Genomic DNA, 18,667 nt, shown 5'->3' with positions numbered 1-18,667 from the left:
TCAGAATAGATCTAACAGGTCAGGAGGGACATAGGCTGACCTATGTCCGTCGAGTATGTGAAACTTGATACCATTTGAATTGATTTTGCAGAGATCCCTTTGTCTTTTAGTTCAGTCGTTTTCTGGGATGTAAGAAGCTGGATGTCTCTTACATTTCTGTAAGATGATTCAAGCTTGCAAGCTAAATAAATAACTTCTGTTTACGTGCGAATCCGTCTCAACTTTTATTGAGGCCAGACTGACAGAGAAAGAAATTTGGAGATTTACATTTGGTGCCGAAAACCGGGATTTCTCTGGGCGATCCTGATCCAACTGCGAAATCAGAATTAGACTGATTATGAACAGGAAGATGGGGAACAAAGGGCCCTCAATGTAGAACTGGAAAACGACCGCGCATTGATTGTTCCCCTCTTCTTATCGTCTGATTAGTCTGGTCACTCGCGGTTGGCACAGAAAGACCGCCTCGACGAAATCACAGGTCAGTCTGGGGATTAGCACTTTAATTGATGGGATTTCATATTGTTGTTTCGGCTTGGGTTAGGGTTTTGGGCTGATGGGACTTTAATAATGAAGGTTCAGTCTATTATCAGGGTTCAGAGGCTGATGGGACTTAAATAATGAAGGTTCAGTCTATTATCAGGGTTCAGAGGCTGATGGGACTTAAATAATGAAGGTTCAGTCTATTATCAGGGTTCAGAGGCTGATGGGACTTAAATAATGAAGGTTCAGTCTATTATCAGGGTTCAGAGGCTGATGGGACTTAATTAATGAAGGTTCAGTCCAGTATAACTGTTTTTAAATCTGAAGATGGTTCAACTCTATGTGTGAGTGTTTTAAATATATAGTTGATTAAGCTAAAATTGTCTCCTTGGACTGTAAAGTTCCGAGGTCTAGTTGAGATTGTGAGGAATGCTGCATATTGGTTGAAGCAGAAGTCTCTCAAAGGGTTAACAGCAGCAGGCGGAGTTGAAAACAGACAGTGCTTCTCACTCAGGCTTTGAGATAACAGCAGCAGCCATAGTGTAATCGGATACCTTTCCTTTGAGTCAGTGAACACCAGCAAAGTTACGTTTTGAATTAATTAAAGGAAACCAGTGGGTTTCTCCACCTCTTTGATAAAAGTTATTATTTTCGAAAGCAATTGATTGAAATTGCCAGAATCTTAAATTTTACTTACTTGAAATAAGGTTTATCTCATTTTATCTGGAGATTAATAGAAACTTAAAGAAGATCATGGACACCATTTTAAAAAGTGTCAATCTGGAGATGATAGTTGATTTTGCTAATACTTGTGTATGTAACAGAAAAAAAACTTGTTAAAAGAAAAATTGTTAAGATAAAGAAATAATTAAGTTGTAAATGTTATACAAGTTTGTGTTAAGCAAATTGTAAATTTAGTTCTGAGTTGAGATCAGAGCTAAGCTTGCAAGTTGCAGTAATTCAATTTGAATTTTCAAACATTTTTAAGTTTAAAAAAAAAGAGAGCAAATAGAGAAAAGAAGGACACAGATCTTGAATGCGTTGAATAGCACATTTCAAAGGCCCATAAATCTTTCTGTTATCTTAGACCTAAAACCTAGGAAGATTGACGAGCCATAGGAATTTCTGGGGCGTTTTAATGAAATCTACCGGGGGCAGTCAGGCGATTTGCTGTATCAAAATGGTCAGAATTCCCCTCAATACTGTGCTATGTTAATGCATTGCCTACCACCTTCTGTGGTTACTGCTGTGAAATGTAATAACATGAATTGGACAGAGAACGACCCTTCCCAGATGGCAAGGGCAGTCAGATTTTACTGGAAGGAGGGTGTAGGCCAAGAAGGAGGCTCAGTTACAAAGGTTAAGACTGAGTATGTAATGAAAAAGGATGATCTGCGATCCCAACAAGCGGCAGAAATGGTAGTTTACCAGCAGGAGCTCCAATATAGTGACTTTGGGTGGGTGGATCAGCGAAGAGGAGGATGAGACAACAGTGCTATATTTCTATCACCCCCCAGTGGTGGACGTTAGACATTGAACAGTCACTGCATCACGTTACCCTGGCCTATGACAGAACTGGACGAAACAGGGAGTTGGAGGACAAATACCGGCCATTACTTGAGACCGAATGGCCAGTCAAGGTTACAGCCACAGTCACGGGAAAAGAAGGTACAGCCGATTTTGTTACAATATCACCACATTTATGGCCACAGTCAGCTTCGGTAAGCCCTCATATTACACGTCAGGTCCATAACCAGTACCATGCCAGGGATATGGGGCGAATGGTCAGCATCTTACCGCAGCTCGTCAGAATAGGTATGAGATATACCTTTTGAACAATCCACGTCTGACATTTAAATACTGTACCACTATCAATCCAGCCTGTTTTCTTAGTGGTCCCCCTGTCCATGAAGACGCACCTGGCCACGACTGTTTAGCCTTGATTCAGGAAACTACCACAATAAGGGGCGATTTGAGTGACATTTCGTCAGAACAACCTGACATGATTATGTGTGGTCAAATATCCCACCGGGGTTTAGTTAATGACCTACTGCAGGCCCTCCTTCTGCCAGCGCAGATTTCCGTTATTAAATGCGCTGCCCACACAAATGGTACAACCCCAGTTGACGTTGGTAATGAACGAGCAGATTGTGCAGCGCGCACAGCCGCACAAATTCAGCAAGTGATGGTGCCTAAAATGTTAAGTCAGACTAAACGATCTACTATGAATGTGTCTGCTTCTGACAAGCCAATGCCAGACGTCATAAGGTTACAGGAGGACGCTCCTGAGAGTGATAAACAAATGTGGAAACGGTTAGGTTGTACATATGATTCTGTTTCCTCTTTATGGACCACGCCTGCACATCAGACTTGTATGTCTGATGTACTGGCTTTATGGGTCATCGAATGTGTACACTTTGCAACTCATTGTGGGGCTCGAGGGACTAGTGATTTGTTGCTGGACACTTGGTGGCACCCTAAAATGCAGGGGTTGGCCCAAAGTATCAGTAATCGGTGTTTGATTTGTCAGCAATATAACACCGGAGAAGGTATCCCTTGTGGGAAGGGGCAAACCCCGTTGCCCAGTGGTCCCTTTGAGACGCTCCAAATGGATTACATTGAGTTGGAAAGGTGTCAATGTTACAAATATGTTTTGGTCATTGTGGATGTGTTCAGCAGATGGGTCGAGGCGTATCCGACTATCTATAGTAAAGCTGCTACTGTGGTTAAAGTCTTGATGAGGGAAATCATTCCCCGGTACGGTATACCAGCTCAGTTAAGTTCTGATAATGGGCCTCATTTTATTGGACAAATTAACAAGGAGTTTTGCTCCCAGTTGGGCATACGCCAGCAGTTACACTGTGCTTACAGACCGCAGGCAGCCGGGGTGGTTGAGAGACACAATCAGACCCTCAAAACTAAATTGGCTAAATTAAGAGCAGACACGGGACTGACATGGCTTAAGTTGCTCCCCGTTGCCCTCTTCCAGCTGCGGGTTACACCTGCGGGACCAGCCCGGCTCTCTCCCGCCGAGATTCTTTATGGCAGGCCTCTTAGAACTCCTTGGAGCCTGCAGGTTCCCAGACGGGTTCAGTTTCATCAGATGACTGAAGAAATGACCACCTATGTTCTAGCCCTTACGCAAGTGCTCAAGGAACTCCATGGCCCAGTCCGTGCGGCTCACCAGCCATTGCCCCAGTACCTAGCTCACTTTCAGTCCAGCCCGGTAGTTATGTCATGGTCAAAAAGTGGACTAGGAAGGGGTCGGAGCCGCGATGGGACGGGCCCTTCCAAGTTCTCCTTACCACCCCCACAGCAGTTAAAGTGGAGGGGCGAAGTGCTTGGGTCCACCTACATCACTGTAAATTGAGTCCATCTCCACTACTGTAAAAGGTCGGATACTAACCTGCCTCCCTTCTCCAGTGCTATTTTACAGGTGTGGAGCATGATGGAGTGGCTACGCATCGTCTGTCTGATATTTGGCCTCACTTCGCTTGGCGTGTTATTGGCGATGGACATGGAAAAGGGGAATATTATGTATCTGTGTAGCCCCAACCAATCTACAAGGATACATCACCTATGCAAAGGTGATGTTCTTCACTGCCCCCATATACGAGGACATGGTATCGACTCATGGAAGGTCATCAAAGTTAAGGAGAAAATGATTTTGGATGTGTTAAAAGTGGTACAATAAAGGTAACATCAGGCTGTCAGAAGAGTGTAGGAAGAGACCATGAGAAAGAGAAAGGGACTAGAGAGAGGACGGGGCGTGTGAGAAGGGAAGTACAGCTAGAACGTAGGTTACCGGGAGATGCACTTAAGTTAATTAAAGGCCAAACTGAGGAAAACCCGGGTAGTATGAATCTCTTCTACCAGATTTACCACCGTCTGTATGGCCAGGGACGGGTTGTCTGCTACCCAAACCCCGCAGCGGTGTCTAGGTTATTTTCTGTTTCACCGCTTTGGGGCACTCCCCAAACGGTGGTTCATTGTCAGCGTTCCGAGCCATTGCCCGAGCACGTCACTCTTCCTTACGATCCGGATTCAGCACCACCGGCTATTTGCCTTCCCCTCCCTCGGGATAATTCCCATTCACAGTACGATAGGCTGCGACGGTGGAGGGCGTACATACCTAGCCACTTCACTCCCAATAGGGATTCCCGGTCGTACGAGAATTGCTTCAGCAGTGAAGGATATGGCTGTTTGCTGGTAGAGGTGGACACAAATATAACATGTCTGTTTCCCACCTGTACGGACAGGAGGTGCCATATCACCCAGGCGTCTGGCCAATGCGTTTGTTATAACACCACTTGCGTTCCATTGAACGCTGGCCTCCAGCTCCTTTGTGGCTGGGCGAATGTCTCTCATATCACTGTTGGGAATAGGGCTTTCTGCATTGCTGGGCGGCCCGAATGGGCATTTCAAAATTGGATAAACTGGGCTACTGGGAGGTCCTTACGCAACCGATATGCTGATTGTGATGCTAGTCTCCACACGGAACAAGGATACTACTTTTTATTTAATGGTACGGCGACCAACGTTTTGTCACCCCATTTCCCCGCCGAATTGCTATAGGGACTCTAGTCCCTACCAGTCCCCTGCCCTTCGGCGTGGAACCTGCATAATCAGTTAGCACGCCGGGCAGTCTCTGCTGAATTTTGCGAGAACTGGAAAAAACCTCAGGTTCTTGCACCCAACCGGGGCCACTCAGCCGGGTGGGGCATTCTGAGCGTATTGACACTGGGAGGTGTGGGGGGTTCCTTGGCTGTTAGTGATCGGAATTATTTTATTTGCGGCCTTACCATCTTGGGAAATGAAACCTTGGGAGCCCTCGGGGCAATAACTAAGGAGTTGTCTCAGCTACGGTTGTTTGCAATGCAGAACCGGTATGCTCTTGACTATCTTCTGGCCCGTGAGGGTGGGGTATGCGCCATAGTACAGGGCAAGTGTATCATGGGTGTTCAGGACTTGACCGCTAACATTACTACATTTATGGATCGCATACGGGATCACTTGGACGGGATGCAGGATCCTGACTCTTGGGGTAACTGGGGATCTGGAGGATGGAAGGACTGGTTGATAAATATGGCCATGTATCAAGTGGTAGCTATCGGCTGCATCTTTGTGGGCCTGGCCATCCTTAAATGTGTGATGGGTAGAAAGCATAATACTGTTGAAATTGTCAAAAAGGTCTATGGGTAATAGTGAAAAGAAACAAAGGAAGCATTTGTGCACACAAAATCAAGTTATTGCAAAAACTTGACCATGGTGTGTGAGGGGTCTTAGTGAGTATGGTGTTGGAACGACCACCTTCTATGAACTGAAGAAAGTGAAGGACAAATTGTTAAAATTTTATGCTGAAAGTGATGAGCAGAAGCTAATGAAAAATAGAAAAACATTGCAGAAGGCGAAAAATAGAGATCTTGATTGTGTATTGAAAGAGTGGATTCACCAGCGTTGGAGTGAACATATGTCGTTTAACAGAATGCTCATCATGAAGCAAGCAAAGATCTATCATGACGATACTTAAAATTGAAGGTAACTGAATATTCAGCAGGCTGGTTCCAGAAATGAAAAGACACGGCATTAGATTTTCAAAGATTTGTCGTAATAACCACAATGTGCTGATCACGAGGCAGCAGAGAATTTCATTGATGAGTTTGCCAAGATCACTGATGGAAATCCAATGCCAGAATAAATCTACTAAGCTGATGAGACATCGCTGTTCTGGCATTATTGTCTCAAGAAGACACGGACTACAGCTGATGAGACGGCCCCTACAGGTGTTAAGAATGCCAAGGACAGAATGACTTGTGCTGGGATGTGCTAATGCAGCAGGTACTCAAATGTAAACTTGCTGTATAGGCAAGGGCATGCGTCCTCGCTGTTTTAAAAGGAGTGAATATCATTATTACACAAAAAGGGCATGGATCACCAGGGACACCTTTTCTGATTCACAAACATTTCGTACCAGCAGTTTCGTACTGCAGGGAAGGTGGGCTGGGTTGTCGACTGAAAGATTTTATTATTCCTTGACAACTGTTCTGCACTTCTCCCAGCTGAACTTTCCATCAAGAATAATGTTAATGCCATCTACTTTCTCCCCTCCCCCAAAAGTGACTTCAGTCATTCAGCCAAGGGCAGCACGGTAGCATTGTGGATAGCACAATTGCTTCACAGCTCCAGGGTCCTAGGTTCGATTCCGGCTTGGGTCACTGTCTGTGCGGAGTCTGCACATCCTCCCAGTGTGCGCGTGGGTTTCCTCCGGGTGCTCCGATTTCCTCCCACAGTCCAAAGATGTGGTTAGGTGGATTGGCCATGATAATTGCCCTTAGTGTCCAAAATTGCCCTTAGTGTTGGGTGGGGTTACTGGGTTATGGGGATAGGGTGGAGGTGTTGACCTTGGGTAGGGTGCTCTTTCCAAGAGCCGGTGCAGACTCGATGGGCCGAATGGCCTCCTTCCGTACTGTAAATTCTATGATAATCTATGATGTGACCAAGGTATCCTTACATCAGTGAAGAGTAGATATAAAGACTGCTTCTTTCACTGCATGTTGGCAGCAGTGAACAGAGTCGTTGTTTAACGTGAAGGATGCCATATATGTCGTTGCTAATGCATGGAACCACATGAAGTCGCCCTTGTGCATGTCTGGCACAACCGGTGGCCTAAGACTATGTTCAATGATGGTGATGAACAAAGTGATGAGTTTCAAGGATTCCGTGTGCCAAGTGAGGAAATGTTGATATCGGACGTCCTTGAATATGCAAACGGAATACCCTTGGATGCCATCAGGCTGGAGGAAATGGACATCGAAGAAGTTCTCAACATTGATAATGAGGCTCCAGTTGTTTGTTCAATGACTAATGGTGAAATAGCTGAAATGGTTCTGAACAAAGGTGATCGTGATGGTAACAGTGAACATGAAGATGACATTGTTAACAGTGGAAAAAGTGCCCATAGACGTTATGGTGAAAGTGTGCAACGGACTTATTGACGGGCTAGAACAGCGTGCTTTCACAATGGAACAAGAAATCATATCAGTTTATAAAATCAAAGAGAGACTGCTGTGACAAAAACCACTGTTAATGATGCAGAAGACTCTATAAGAAACATTTAAGAAAGCCATCCAACACAGTCCATCCTCATCCTTTTGCATGAAATTTGAATTTAATCCCCATAATGAATTTACTAAACCTTGCTTGATTTGAGATAAATAAATTATGGTTCAATGTACATCTTATTATTGAATAATTTAAAATATTGCATATTGAATTGTGGTATCTTGTTGAATCTGTAAATGAAATGTAAATGAATTTTGTGCTTAGACTTGGGTCCCATCCCCTTTGGGGTGAGCATTATATAGGTAATTACAGGTATTCCAAAATTAGAAAAATTCCAGAATCCGAGACACTTTCGGCCCCAAGTATTTCAGATAAGGAATGCTCAACCTGTACATGCAAAAGGTATTAAACACAGTCCCGCACAACACACTTATGAGAAAGGTTATAGCTCATGGAATAAAAGGAAGTTTATAAGAATGCTTCCAGGAATGAGGAATTTTAGTTATCATAGAATTTACAGTGCAGAAGGAGGCCATTCGGCCCATCGAGTCTGCACCGGCTCTTGGAAAGAGCACCCTACTCCATCCCCATAACACAGTATCCCCACCCAACACTAAGGGCAATTTTGGACACTAAGGTAATTTATCATGGCCAATCCACCTAACCTGCACATCTTTGGACTGTGGGAGGAAACCGGAGCACCCAGAGGAAACCCCGCACACACGGGGAGGATGTGCAGACTCCGCACAGATAGTGACCCAAGCCGGAATCGAACCTGGGACCCTGGAGCTGTGAAGCAATTGTGCTATCCACAATGCCACCATGCTGCCCGTTATGAAGTAAGAGGGGAGAAGTTGGGATTCTCTTCCTTGGAGAGGTGGCTAAGAGGAGATTTGATGTATTAAAAATCATGAGGGATTTGGATGAGAGTAGAGTAGATAGGATCAAACTGTTCCTGCTCATGGGCAGCACGGTGGCTGCCGGAGTGTGATGGAAACTGGTTCATTGGAGGCATTGATGGGAGCATTTGATGATTATTTGAAAATAAACAATTTGCAGTGTTATGGAGAACCGGCAGAAGAATGGCATTCTGCGAAATGCTCATTCCGGCAGCCGGTGCATGATGGGTCGGGTGGTCTCCTTCTGCATTGAAACAATTCTGTCAAGTAATAGAGAGCGAAGTTGGATAGAAAACAAACATAAAGGTCTGTGAAAAGACAGGAGACAGAATAGAACCCTCTTCCCCCCGCCCCTAAGGTAGCAGTTGCTCGTGGCGATTTTGTTTTTGTCATTTTCAGCTCCTCTTCGGTGCGGTTTTTGTCCCTCTACTTATCCCAGTGCCACTTTCAAGGCAAAAGTCTCGCCCCATCATCCTTCCTTTGCCGCTTGATTCCCGCTCCCAATCACCCCTACGCCGATTACCTCCAGAACGGGTGCGGCTGGAGTATTTGCGGCATTTTCTGTTGCCCTTTCAGATTTCCAACACGGCATTTTACTTCCCTGAAAAGGGGAGGTTGGGCCTCTCGGAGTACGGTTTGCCTAATGCGAGTGTATTTGTGCTTCGCTGCAAGCAGGCTTCACTCCAGGGCACCTCTCGGCACAGTTTGTAATGACAACGCTTCTATCATGCATCACTTCCCTCCCGCTCCCCGTTTAACCGATTACAGCGACCGGGAGAGACACTGAGCCGGAGTCCCAGAGTTCAGTGTCAAGACCGAGCTCAGAGCACCTAACTCAGAGCTCAGCTCCATGACTGACGCCTCCCTCAGCCAATCGACCGACGCGGATGACAATGGGAGTGTGGAACGAGCCAATGGGAGCGCGACATGGGGAAGCTCTGCCCCCTCCCGCGGCCAGCAGCAGGTTCGGCTTCACCTCGCCTTTTTCTTCTTTCCCCACCTGCTTCAGAAGAAATGTTTCCCCGGTATTTCAGCCGTTTTCTGTTCCCTTTCTTTGGCATTGCGACGACGACAACACGAAACCGAAACACGCTATCGAGAGTTCGTCCATGTTGCGGAACCGACAGGAGAAAGGAAAAGAGAAGGGAAAGCGATTGAGTGATTCAAAGTCACTCCCCCGGGATCTTCAGCCATATTGGATCTGAGCCTCCCATCAGTCCTCGCGCCTGCTGCAGGGCGCACGCGCGACACTCTGACGTCAACGCCATCTTCACCCATTAAAGGAACAGGACTGCAGCTAGAGTTGCATTTACATAGCATCCTTTGCTACCTCAGGACCTTCCCAAAATGACCCATGAACAGAACCCCAAAGGTTCACAACACTTTGTGTGGAGAAATGTCTCCTCATTCCAGTCCTAAAAGGGAGGAAGGGATAAACCAGGAAACTGCAGGCCAGTCAGTCTAACTTCAGTGGTGGGGAAAGTATTGGAAGCAATTCTAAGAGACAGAATTAACCCGCATTTGGCGAGGCAGGGATTAATCAAGAACAGTCAGCATGATTTTGTTAAGGGCAGATCATGTCTGACCAACTTGATTGAATTTTTCGAACAGGTGACGAGGTGTGCAGATGAGGGCAATGCATTTGACGTAGTCTACTTGGACTTAAGCAAGGCTTTTGATAAGGTCCCACATGGGAGATTAATAGTGAAGGTAAGAGCCCATGGGATTCAAGGAATTTGGCAACTTGGATCCAAAATTGGCTGAGTGGTAGGAAGCAGAGGATGATGGTCGAGGGGTGTATTTCTGATTGGAAGCCTGTGTCCAGTGGGGTCCCACAGGGATCAATGTTGGGCCCTTGCCGTTTGTGGTTTATATAAATGATTTCGATATGAATGTAGGAGGGTTGATCACTATGTTTGTGGATGATATGAAAATTGGTGGGGTGGTAAATAATGAGGAGGATATTCTTAGATTACAGTGTTATGGGCCAGGGTTTAGAGAACCCCAAAGTGTATCATGGAGTTCACCTGACCCACAACGTTTAACAGATTGTGGTATGGGGAGCACACGGCCCACTCTCAGAACCACCAAGGATCAGAGGGACCTTGGTGTGCATGTACACCAGTACCTTAAGCTAGCAGAGCAGGTGGACACAGTGGTTAAGAAGGCATATCGTGTACTTGCCTTTATTAGCCGAGACATAGAGTTTAGGAACTGGGAGGTTATGCTGGAGCTGTATAAAATGTTGGTTAGGTCATAGCTAGAGTATTGTGTGCAGTTATGGAATCCATATTACAGGAGGGATGTATTAGCATTGGAAAGGGTGCAGAGGAGATTTACCAGAATGTTAATGGGCTGGAGAGTTTTAATAATGAAAAGAAATTGAATAGATTTGGGTTGTTTTCCTCGGAGCAGAGGAGATTGAGGGGGGACATAATAAAATTATGAGGGGCATAACTAGAATAGACTGGAAGAAACTTCTCCCCTTGGTGGAGGGTTCAATAACCAGGGTCATAGATTTAAGGTATTGGGCAGAAGGTTTAGAGGGGATGTGAGGAAAAGCATTTTCAACCAGAGGGTGCTGGGAGTTTGGAACTCGCTGCCTGAAAGGGTGGTGGAGACGAGACCCTCAAAACATTTTAGAAGTGCACTTGTGATGCCAAGACATACAAAGTTGTTGATCATGTGCTGGAAAATGGGATCATTATAGGATATGGGTGGCCAACACAGACCCGATGGGCTGAAGGGCTTTTTCTGTGCATTTCAACTCCAGGACACGATTCTTTGCAAACGAGCAATAAATGTTGGCCTCTAGATTATTGTGACTTCTAGATTATTGCGAGACAGATTCAATATACCTTTATTATTTATTATAGCTCACTAGTGGTACGAACTTCATTTAATTAATCGTTATCCAATAAATTATTTTTGATTCAATCTAATGATTGGTGGTTTCTTTGTCATCAACTCATCGGACCATTCTGGATCAAAAGGCAAAGAACAATGACATATTACCACCATGGGTAATATAACATGCTTCCAGGGGTGGAAAGCTTTAAATATTAAGGTACCACGTAATAACATGGTACCAGGGTGTCGACTGTAGCTAATTAGATAGTTTAATGAGGATCTAGTATGAAAAACTAAGGCGCAATTCGAATTTCGAAGCACCAACCTGTTACTGCGGAACAATGACGAATCCAGGACTGATGGACAAAGCTTAAGCTCCACAACAACTCCAGATCACCGGTAAACTTGATGTTAACTGGAGAGTGTTCAAGCAGCAGTTTCAATTTTATTTAGATGCTTCAGATTTAACTAATGCGAGTGATGCACGTAAAATAGCTCTGCTTCTAACTATGGGTGGTCCACAAGCCATTGAAATCTATAACTCTTTTCAATTTGCTACGGATCAAGATAAAACCAAACTGGAAGTAATCAGAGCAAAGTTTGAACATCATTGCAAAATTCAGAAATGAAACTTTTGAGCCATTTATTTTCTTTTTAAAAAAATATTTCTTTATTCTCCTCCTTTTTCACATTTTCTCCCAAATATACACCCACCAACAATAAACAATAATCAGTAACAAACATGTCAATCCCCATATCAATAACAACGATCCCATCCTCCCACCAAACCCCAAACAGTAGCCCACATGTTCACATAATCAAATATCAAAAAGGAATCAGGACTCACCCATAGTCACCATTAACACACACAGCCCCCCTCCCCCCAACCCTCCCACCTCCCCCCCCCCCCCAAAACTAATGTTCGATGTTATCCAGTTCTTGAAAGCGCATAATGAATAATGCCCTTGAATTGTAGAACCCCTCCATCCTTCCCCTCAGTTCAAACTTAACCTTCTCATGAGTCAAGAATTCCAACAAGTCTCCCCCCCCCCCCACGCCAGGGCACAGGGTGGAGAGGCTGCCCTCCATCCCATCAGGATCCGCCTTCGGGCGATCAACGAGGCGAAGGCTACAACATCTGCCCCCGCACCAGTTTCCAACCCTGGCTGGTCCGACACCCTGAATATGGCCACCCGGGGGCCCGGGTCCAGTTTCACGTGCACCACTTTAGAAATTACCGACTTCTGGTTGCGGCTATGCGGAGCTAAGCCGCACATTTCAGCGGCTCCCGCTAGAACGGACTTTTGGGCTCTCCAGAGGAGCCCCAACGGAAATTTTTCGACGACTTCCCATGTGGGAAGGTGAGAGTAAGGTCCCCCTTCCATAGTATATGGAGTGGAGCGGTCAAAAAAGCGGTTTTGGAGCAGCAAAAGAAGCGAGGGAGAAAAAACAAGATGACGGAGGGCGGAGATCGAGCGGCATGAGACCCGGAGCACCAGTAGTTTCTCAGGCGCGTGGAGGAGCTTAAGAAAGAGGTGCTGGCGCCACTGCTGACGGCGATCGAGGGGCTAAAGGAGACCCAGAAGGCCCACGGGGTAGAGATCCGGGAGGTGCGGGAAAAAGAAGCAGAGAACAAGGACGAGATCTTGGGCCTGGCGGTGAAGATGGAGGCGCACGAGGCGCTGCACAAGAGGTGGGCGGAAAGATTCGAGGACCTGGAGAACAGGTCGAGGAGGAAGAATCTTCCGATTCTGGGTCTCCCTGGAGGGGGCAGATGCCGGAGCATATGTGAGCACGATGCTCAATTCGCTGATGGGTGGGGAGGCCTCTCCGAGTCCCCTGGAGCTAGATGGGACTCATCGGGTCCTGGCGAGGAGACCCAAGGCCGGCGAGCCGCCAAGGGTGGTAGTGGTGAGGTTTCATTGTTTCGTGGACAGAGAGTGTGTCCTGAGATGGGCCAAGAAAGAGCGGAACAGCAGGTGGGAGAATACGGTGATCCGAATCTATCAGGACTGGAGTACGGAGGTGGCAAAGAAGAGAGCTGGTTTCAATCGGGCCAAGGCGGTGCTGCATAGGAAGGGGGTGAGATTCGGAATGCTGCAGCCAGCGCGATTGTGGGTCACATTTCAGGACCGACACCACGACTTTGAAACGCCTGAAGAGGCTTGGACCTTTATACAAACTGAAAAGTTGGACTCAAACTGAGGGTCTGTGGTTGTGGGGGGGATGTCGGTTGTATACAGGGCTTTAACTATGCGTAGGGAATGTTCCACGGGTTGGACGATGGATGGGGAAGAGATCTGATGGGGAGACTGTGAGGGAATGTGGGCGCCTGTGCTGTAGGGAGGGGAGGCCCAGAGATAGGGGAATTGGGATAAGGCCGCAACAGGAGCTGCGCCAGAGGGGGCGGGGCTGGCTCAGGAAAGCACGGGCTTTTTCCCGCGCTAGGGAAGGACGGAGGGGGTGGATGGAGGAGCGCACACTGATTGCTGGGGAGGAGGAGGAGGGGGGATTTCCACACGGGGGAGGGTCAACGGGACGGCGGGGGAGGCCGTTGTCAGCAGGTGTCAGCTGACTTACGGGAGTGTTATGGGGGGAGCAAAAGAGCCAGATATGGATCTAGCGGGGGGGGGGGGGGGGGGGGGAGGGGTTGGTGTTGAAGGGGGGTGGGGGGAGTAGGGCTGCTGCTGCATTGGCCAAGGGGGAACTGAAAACAGAAGAAGTGCTCGGGGCGGGGATCCCCTGTCTGGAGGGTGCGGGAGGCGCGGGCACGGAACTAGCCTAGAAAAGGAGATGGCTAGTTGGCCGGGACCAAAACATATGAACGTGATTAGCAGGCCCCTCCCCCCCACAACGTTCACACACATCTTCTACTCCTTCAAAGAATCGGCTCATCCTTGCCCTCATGAGGTGTGCTCTGTATACCACCTTCAGCTGTACCAGCTCCAACCTCGCGCACAAAGTGGAGGCATTCACTCTCTGGAGCACCTCACACCAGAATCCCTCCTCCATATCCTCTCCCAACTGTTCCTCCCACTTTGCTTTGATCCCTTCCAGTGGTGCCTTCTCCTCTTCTAAAAGAGCTCCGTAAACCGCTGACACTACCCCCTTCTCCAGTCCCCCTGTCGTCAGGCCCTCCTCCAGCAATGTGGAGGCCGGCTCCTCCGGGAAGTTCTGTATCTCCTTGTCATGTATCTAAACATTTCCCCCTGCTCCAGCCCATACTTCACTTCCAGCTCCTTCAATCCTGCAAACCGACCCCTGAGAAACAAATCTTTCAGTGTCTTAATCCCCTTCTCCTCCCATTTCTGAAAATTTCCATCCCACCTCCCTGGCTCAAATCTGTGGTTCCCCCGAATCGGCATTTCCCTTGACCCTGCCCCCAACCCGAAGTGTTGGCAAAACTGCCTCCAAATTCTCAATGAAGCTATTGTTACCGGACTCCCTGAGTACTTCCCTTGGGCTATCGGGAGCGGTGCTTTCAATCCCGATGAGCGTTTTATTTTCAAAAGAAGAATGCAAAACAAAGGTGAATCAATTGATTGCTTTGTAACTGATCTCAGACTGTTAGCTCAATCTTGTAACTTCTCTGTGTTGAATGATTCAATGATCAGGGATCAAATTGTCTGCGGTATAATCGATGACAAACTCAGGGAATGATTGCTGAGACATAAAGATCTCATGCTTGAACACATGATTGAAATGTGCCGTTTACATCAATTATCCAAAAGTCAGTCTAATGAATTTTTTATCCGAGAAAAAGGTGCGAAAATGAACCTCGAGGTAGAATGTGTTAAGGCCGTGTCGCAGACGAAGAAAATGCACGTTTTGGATGGCAGCCATCTTGCACGCACGCATTCTAAACCTACACATGCGCACTTTGCTAAAAGATGCGAGACGGAAAAAAAACGATCTGCGCATGCACAAAGAGGTTTAGTGCGCGATGACATATACGTAATGATGTGTGGCATGTGTGGAATCATCCACCCGCAAAAAAAATGCCCTGCTCAAGGAAATATTTGCTCACAATGTGGCAAACACAACCACTTCGCTGGTCATTGCAGATCCACTCACACATTTAAATCTGTGAAGTCAAATTCAAAGCAGATTAATGTTAGAAGTGTGGATACAAAGGAAAAAGGTTTTGAAGAAAATTTTTCCAATGATTTAGATGCATATTCTTTGGAAAATTTGTTCTTCGTTGGCATCATTGAGAAGTGTGATAGAACCACAGAAGTCTCATCACCTCTCAAGATCGTTCACTCCATCAACACTGATGTGGAATGGAACACAGTATTACAAGTTAATAATTGTCCAATCAATTTTAAGCTTGATACTGGCGCTTCTGCCAATTTGCTCAATAGGCTTTACTTCTCAAAGCTGCAGCAAATTCCGAAAATCGATCAATCAACTTGACAACTGCGCGACTACAATGGCAATGTCATCACTTCAATAGGACCTTGCTACTTGTTAGGTACCAATAATGACATAGAGATTTTTCTAAGATTTGTGATTGTTGATTCAAACAAGTCTTCAGTCTTAGGTGCGCAAGCCTGCAAGGATCTACACTGAATTCAGAGGATTCATAGTGCGAGTTCATCTCAACCAATGATTCAAAGCGACATTCAAGGGATTCTGGATCGTTTTCCAGACGTCTTCGAAGGCATGGATACTCTTCCCTACCATTATAAAATTCAGTTACGACCGGATGCCAAACCTGCGATACACCCACCGAGAAGTGTTCCTGCAACACTTCGAGAGAGATTGAAACTTAAACTGGCAAGATTACAAAATCAAGAATCACAGAACCGACTGACTGGGTCAGCTCCATGTTTGTGTGAAGAAATCTTCCAGTGATCTGAGGATGTGCATCGACCCTAAAGATGTGAAGTGAAATTTGCTGAGTATGATGGATGAGTAACTTTCGGTATAAAGTTGGGGATTATTCCCAATGGTTTGGGTTTATTATATTTATATTGGGATGAGCAAGGAACAAAACTGCTGCAAAGATTTTGATCAAAAGAATGGGAAGATTTGAATGTTGCTTCTCTGCTGGTTGCTCATTATCATGAGTTGCTTATCACTGATTTCTTTCCCCCAAGAAATAGTAAATGTTTTTGTAAAATGGTGAAAAGAAGGAACTGTGTTTTACAAGTGGCAGCTTTTGATTGGTGTTTTTTTAATGATTAAGACATTAGATTTAATTAACTGTCAGTATTTTGGACACATTCTCATGCCTTATAGACAGTTGCCAGAGGCAAGATTCTTAATTTAAAAAAAAAAAATTTTCACTTTGAAAATCAAGCTTTATTAACAGATGTTTCACAGGGGAAAAGTAAGGCACAGAATTAGATTACAGATAAAGGAAGCAAACAGGACAACATTAAAGTTAGTAAAATGTAATACTCCTCTCCTTCCTCATCAACTTCAGCACTATCAGCACCAACTTCTTCATAATCTTTCTCCAGAGCAGCCATGTCTTCACGGGCCTCAGAGAACTCACCTTCCTCCATACCCTCACCAACATACCAGTGAACAAAGGCACGCTTGGCATACATCAGGTCAAACATGTGGTCTAGGCGAGCCCAAGCTTCAGCAACAGCTGTGGTGTTGCTCAGCATACACACAGCCCGCTGAACCTTGGCCAGCTCACCTCCAGGTACCACAGTGGGAGGCTGGTAGTTGATACCAACCTTGAAACCAGTTGGACACCAATCCACAAATTGGATGGTACGTTTAGTTTTAACAGTAGCAATAGCTGCATTCACATCTTTTGGCACCACGTCACCACGGTAAAGGGGACAGCAGGCCATGTACTTGCCATGGCAGAGGTCACATTTGACCATTTGGTTAGCTGGCTCGAAGCAAGCATTGGTTATCTCAGCTACTGTCAGCTGCTCATGATAGGCTTTCTCAACCGAGATAACTGGTGCATATGTGGCCAATGGGAAGTGGATACGGGGGAATGGCACCAAGTTGGTCTGGAACTCTGTCAGATCAACATTCAGGGCATCATTAAAGCGGAGTGAGGCAATGATAGAGGACACTATCTGGCTAATGAGACGGTTCAGGTTGGTGTAAGTTGGCCGTTCAATATCTAGGTTTCGTCGGGAGATGTCGTAGATGGCTTCATTGTCAACCATGAAAGCACAATCAGAGTGCTCCAGGGTGGTGTGAGTGATCAGGATAGAGTTGTAAGATTCTACTACTGCAGTCGACACCTGTGGAGTTGGGTAGATGGAGAATTCAAGCTTGGATTTCTTGCCATAGTCAACAGAGAGACGCTCCATCAGCAGGGATGTAAAACCAGAGCCAGTGCCACCACCAAAGCTGTGGAAGACCAGGAAACCCTGGAGACCTGTGCATTGGTCAGCCAGTTTATGGATTCGGTCCAAAACCAGGTCAATGATCTCCTTGCCAATTGTGTAATGCACACGGGCATAGTTATTGGCTGCATCTTCCTTCCCGGTGATGAGCTGTTCAGGGTGGAAGAGCTGGCCGTAAGTACCAGTACGAACCTCATCTATGACAGTTGGCTCCAAGTCCACGAACACAGTTCGCGGAACATGTTTGCCTGCTCCTGTTTCACTGAAGAAGGTGTTGAAGGAATCATCTCCACCTCCGATGGTTTTGTCATTGGACATCTGCCCATCAGGCTGGATGCCGTGTTCCAAGCAGTAGAGCTCCCAGCAGGCATTCCCATCTGGACTCCAGCCTGGCCAACATGGATACCGATACACTCACGCATTTTTTCACTTTTAGCTTTCTTTCAAATTTTCCACCAAGGAAAAAGAATCACTTTGACTCGGCGTCAACGCTTGGGCTCTTACACGCAGACGACAAGGAGTCGCTGTAAGAGATCTCTCACAAAACTCTCAATTATGCACATTTGTATTGGTTTCAAATTTGTAAATTCGTATCTAACAGACTTACCAGCATGTAATGTTTATTTATATCGCTATGTCTCGTAATTGCCCATGAAAAATTGAGATGACAGAGGACAATAGAACATAGAACATAGAACATTACAGTGCAGTACAGGCCCTTCGGCCCTCGATGTTGCGCCGACCTGCGAAACCACTCTAAAGCCCATCTACACTATTCCCTTATCGTCCATATGTCTATCCAATGACCATTTGAATGCCCTTAGTGTTGGCGAGTCCACTACTGTTGCAGGCAGGGCATTCCACGCCCTTACTACTCTCTGAGTAAAGAACCTACCTCTGACATCTGTCTTCTATCTATCTCCCCTCAATTTAAAGCTATGTCCCCTCGTGCTAGACATCACCATCCGAGGAAAAAGGCTCTCACTTAGCGGAGGAAGTGTTTTATTTGGAGGTGTCTCAATTCCTGTCCTTTGCTAGTTTCCACTTCCT

At 46.2% G+C, this 18,667-nt stretch overlaps 1 protein-coding gene and 1 pseudogene across 2 annotated transcripts in view; both read right to left on the bottom strand.

Annotated features, from left to right (window-relative positions):
* Positions 1-9,662, bottom strand: part of tmem183a (transmembrane protein 183A) — a 41,500-nt gene extending 31,838 nt beyond the window's left edge. For both annotated transcript variants that reach the window (XM_072480455.1, XM_072480456.1), the window contains exon 1: positions 9,442-9,662. In XM_072480455.1, the coding sequence (XP_072336556.1) occupies positions 9,442-9,502 (61 nt within the window). In that variant the 5' untranslated portion in view covers positions 9,503-9,662. The remainder of the gene's footprint in view (positions 1-9,441) is intronic.
* A 6,914-nt stretch (positions 9,663-16,576) lies between these two features.
* On the bottom strand, positions 16,577-18,151 carry LOC140393881 (tubulin alpha-1C chain pseudogene; annotated as a pseudogene).
* Positions 18,152-18,667: the final 516 nt, after the last annotated feature.

The sequence above is a fragment of the Scyliorhinus torazame genome, chromosome 17, assembly GCF_047496885.1.
Source record: "Scyliorhinus torazame isolate Kashiwa2021f chromosome 17, sScyTor2.1, whole genome shotgun sequence".
NCBI lineage: Eukaryota > Metazoa > Chordata > Chondrichthyes > Carcharhiniformes > Scyliorhinidae > Scyliorhinus > Scyliorhinus torazame.
Note: the sequence above shows the minus strand (reverse complement) of the source record. Positions and strands in the feature narration are given on the sequence as shown.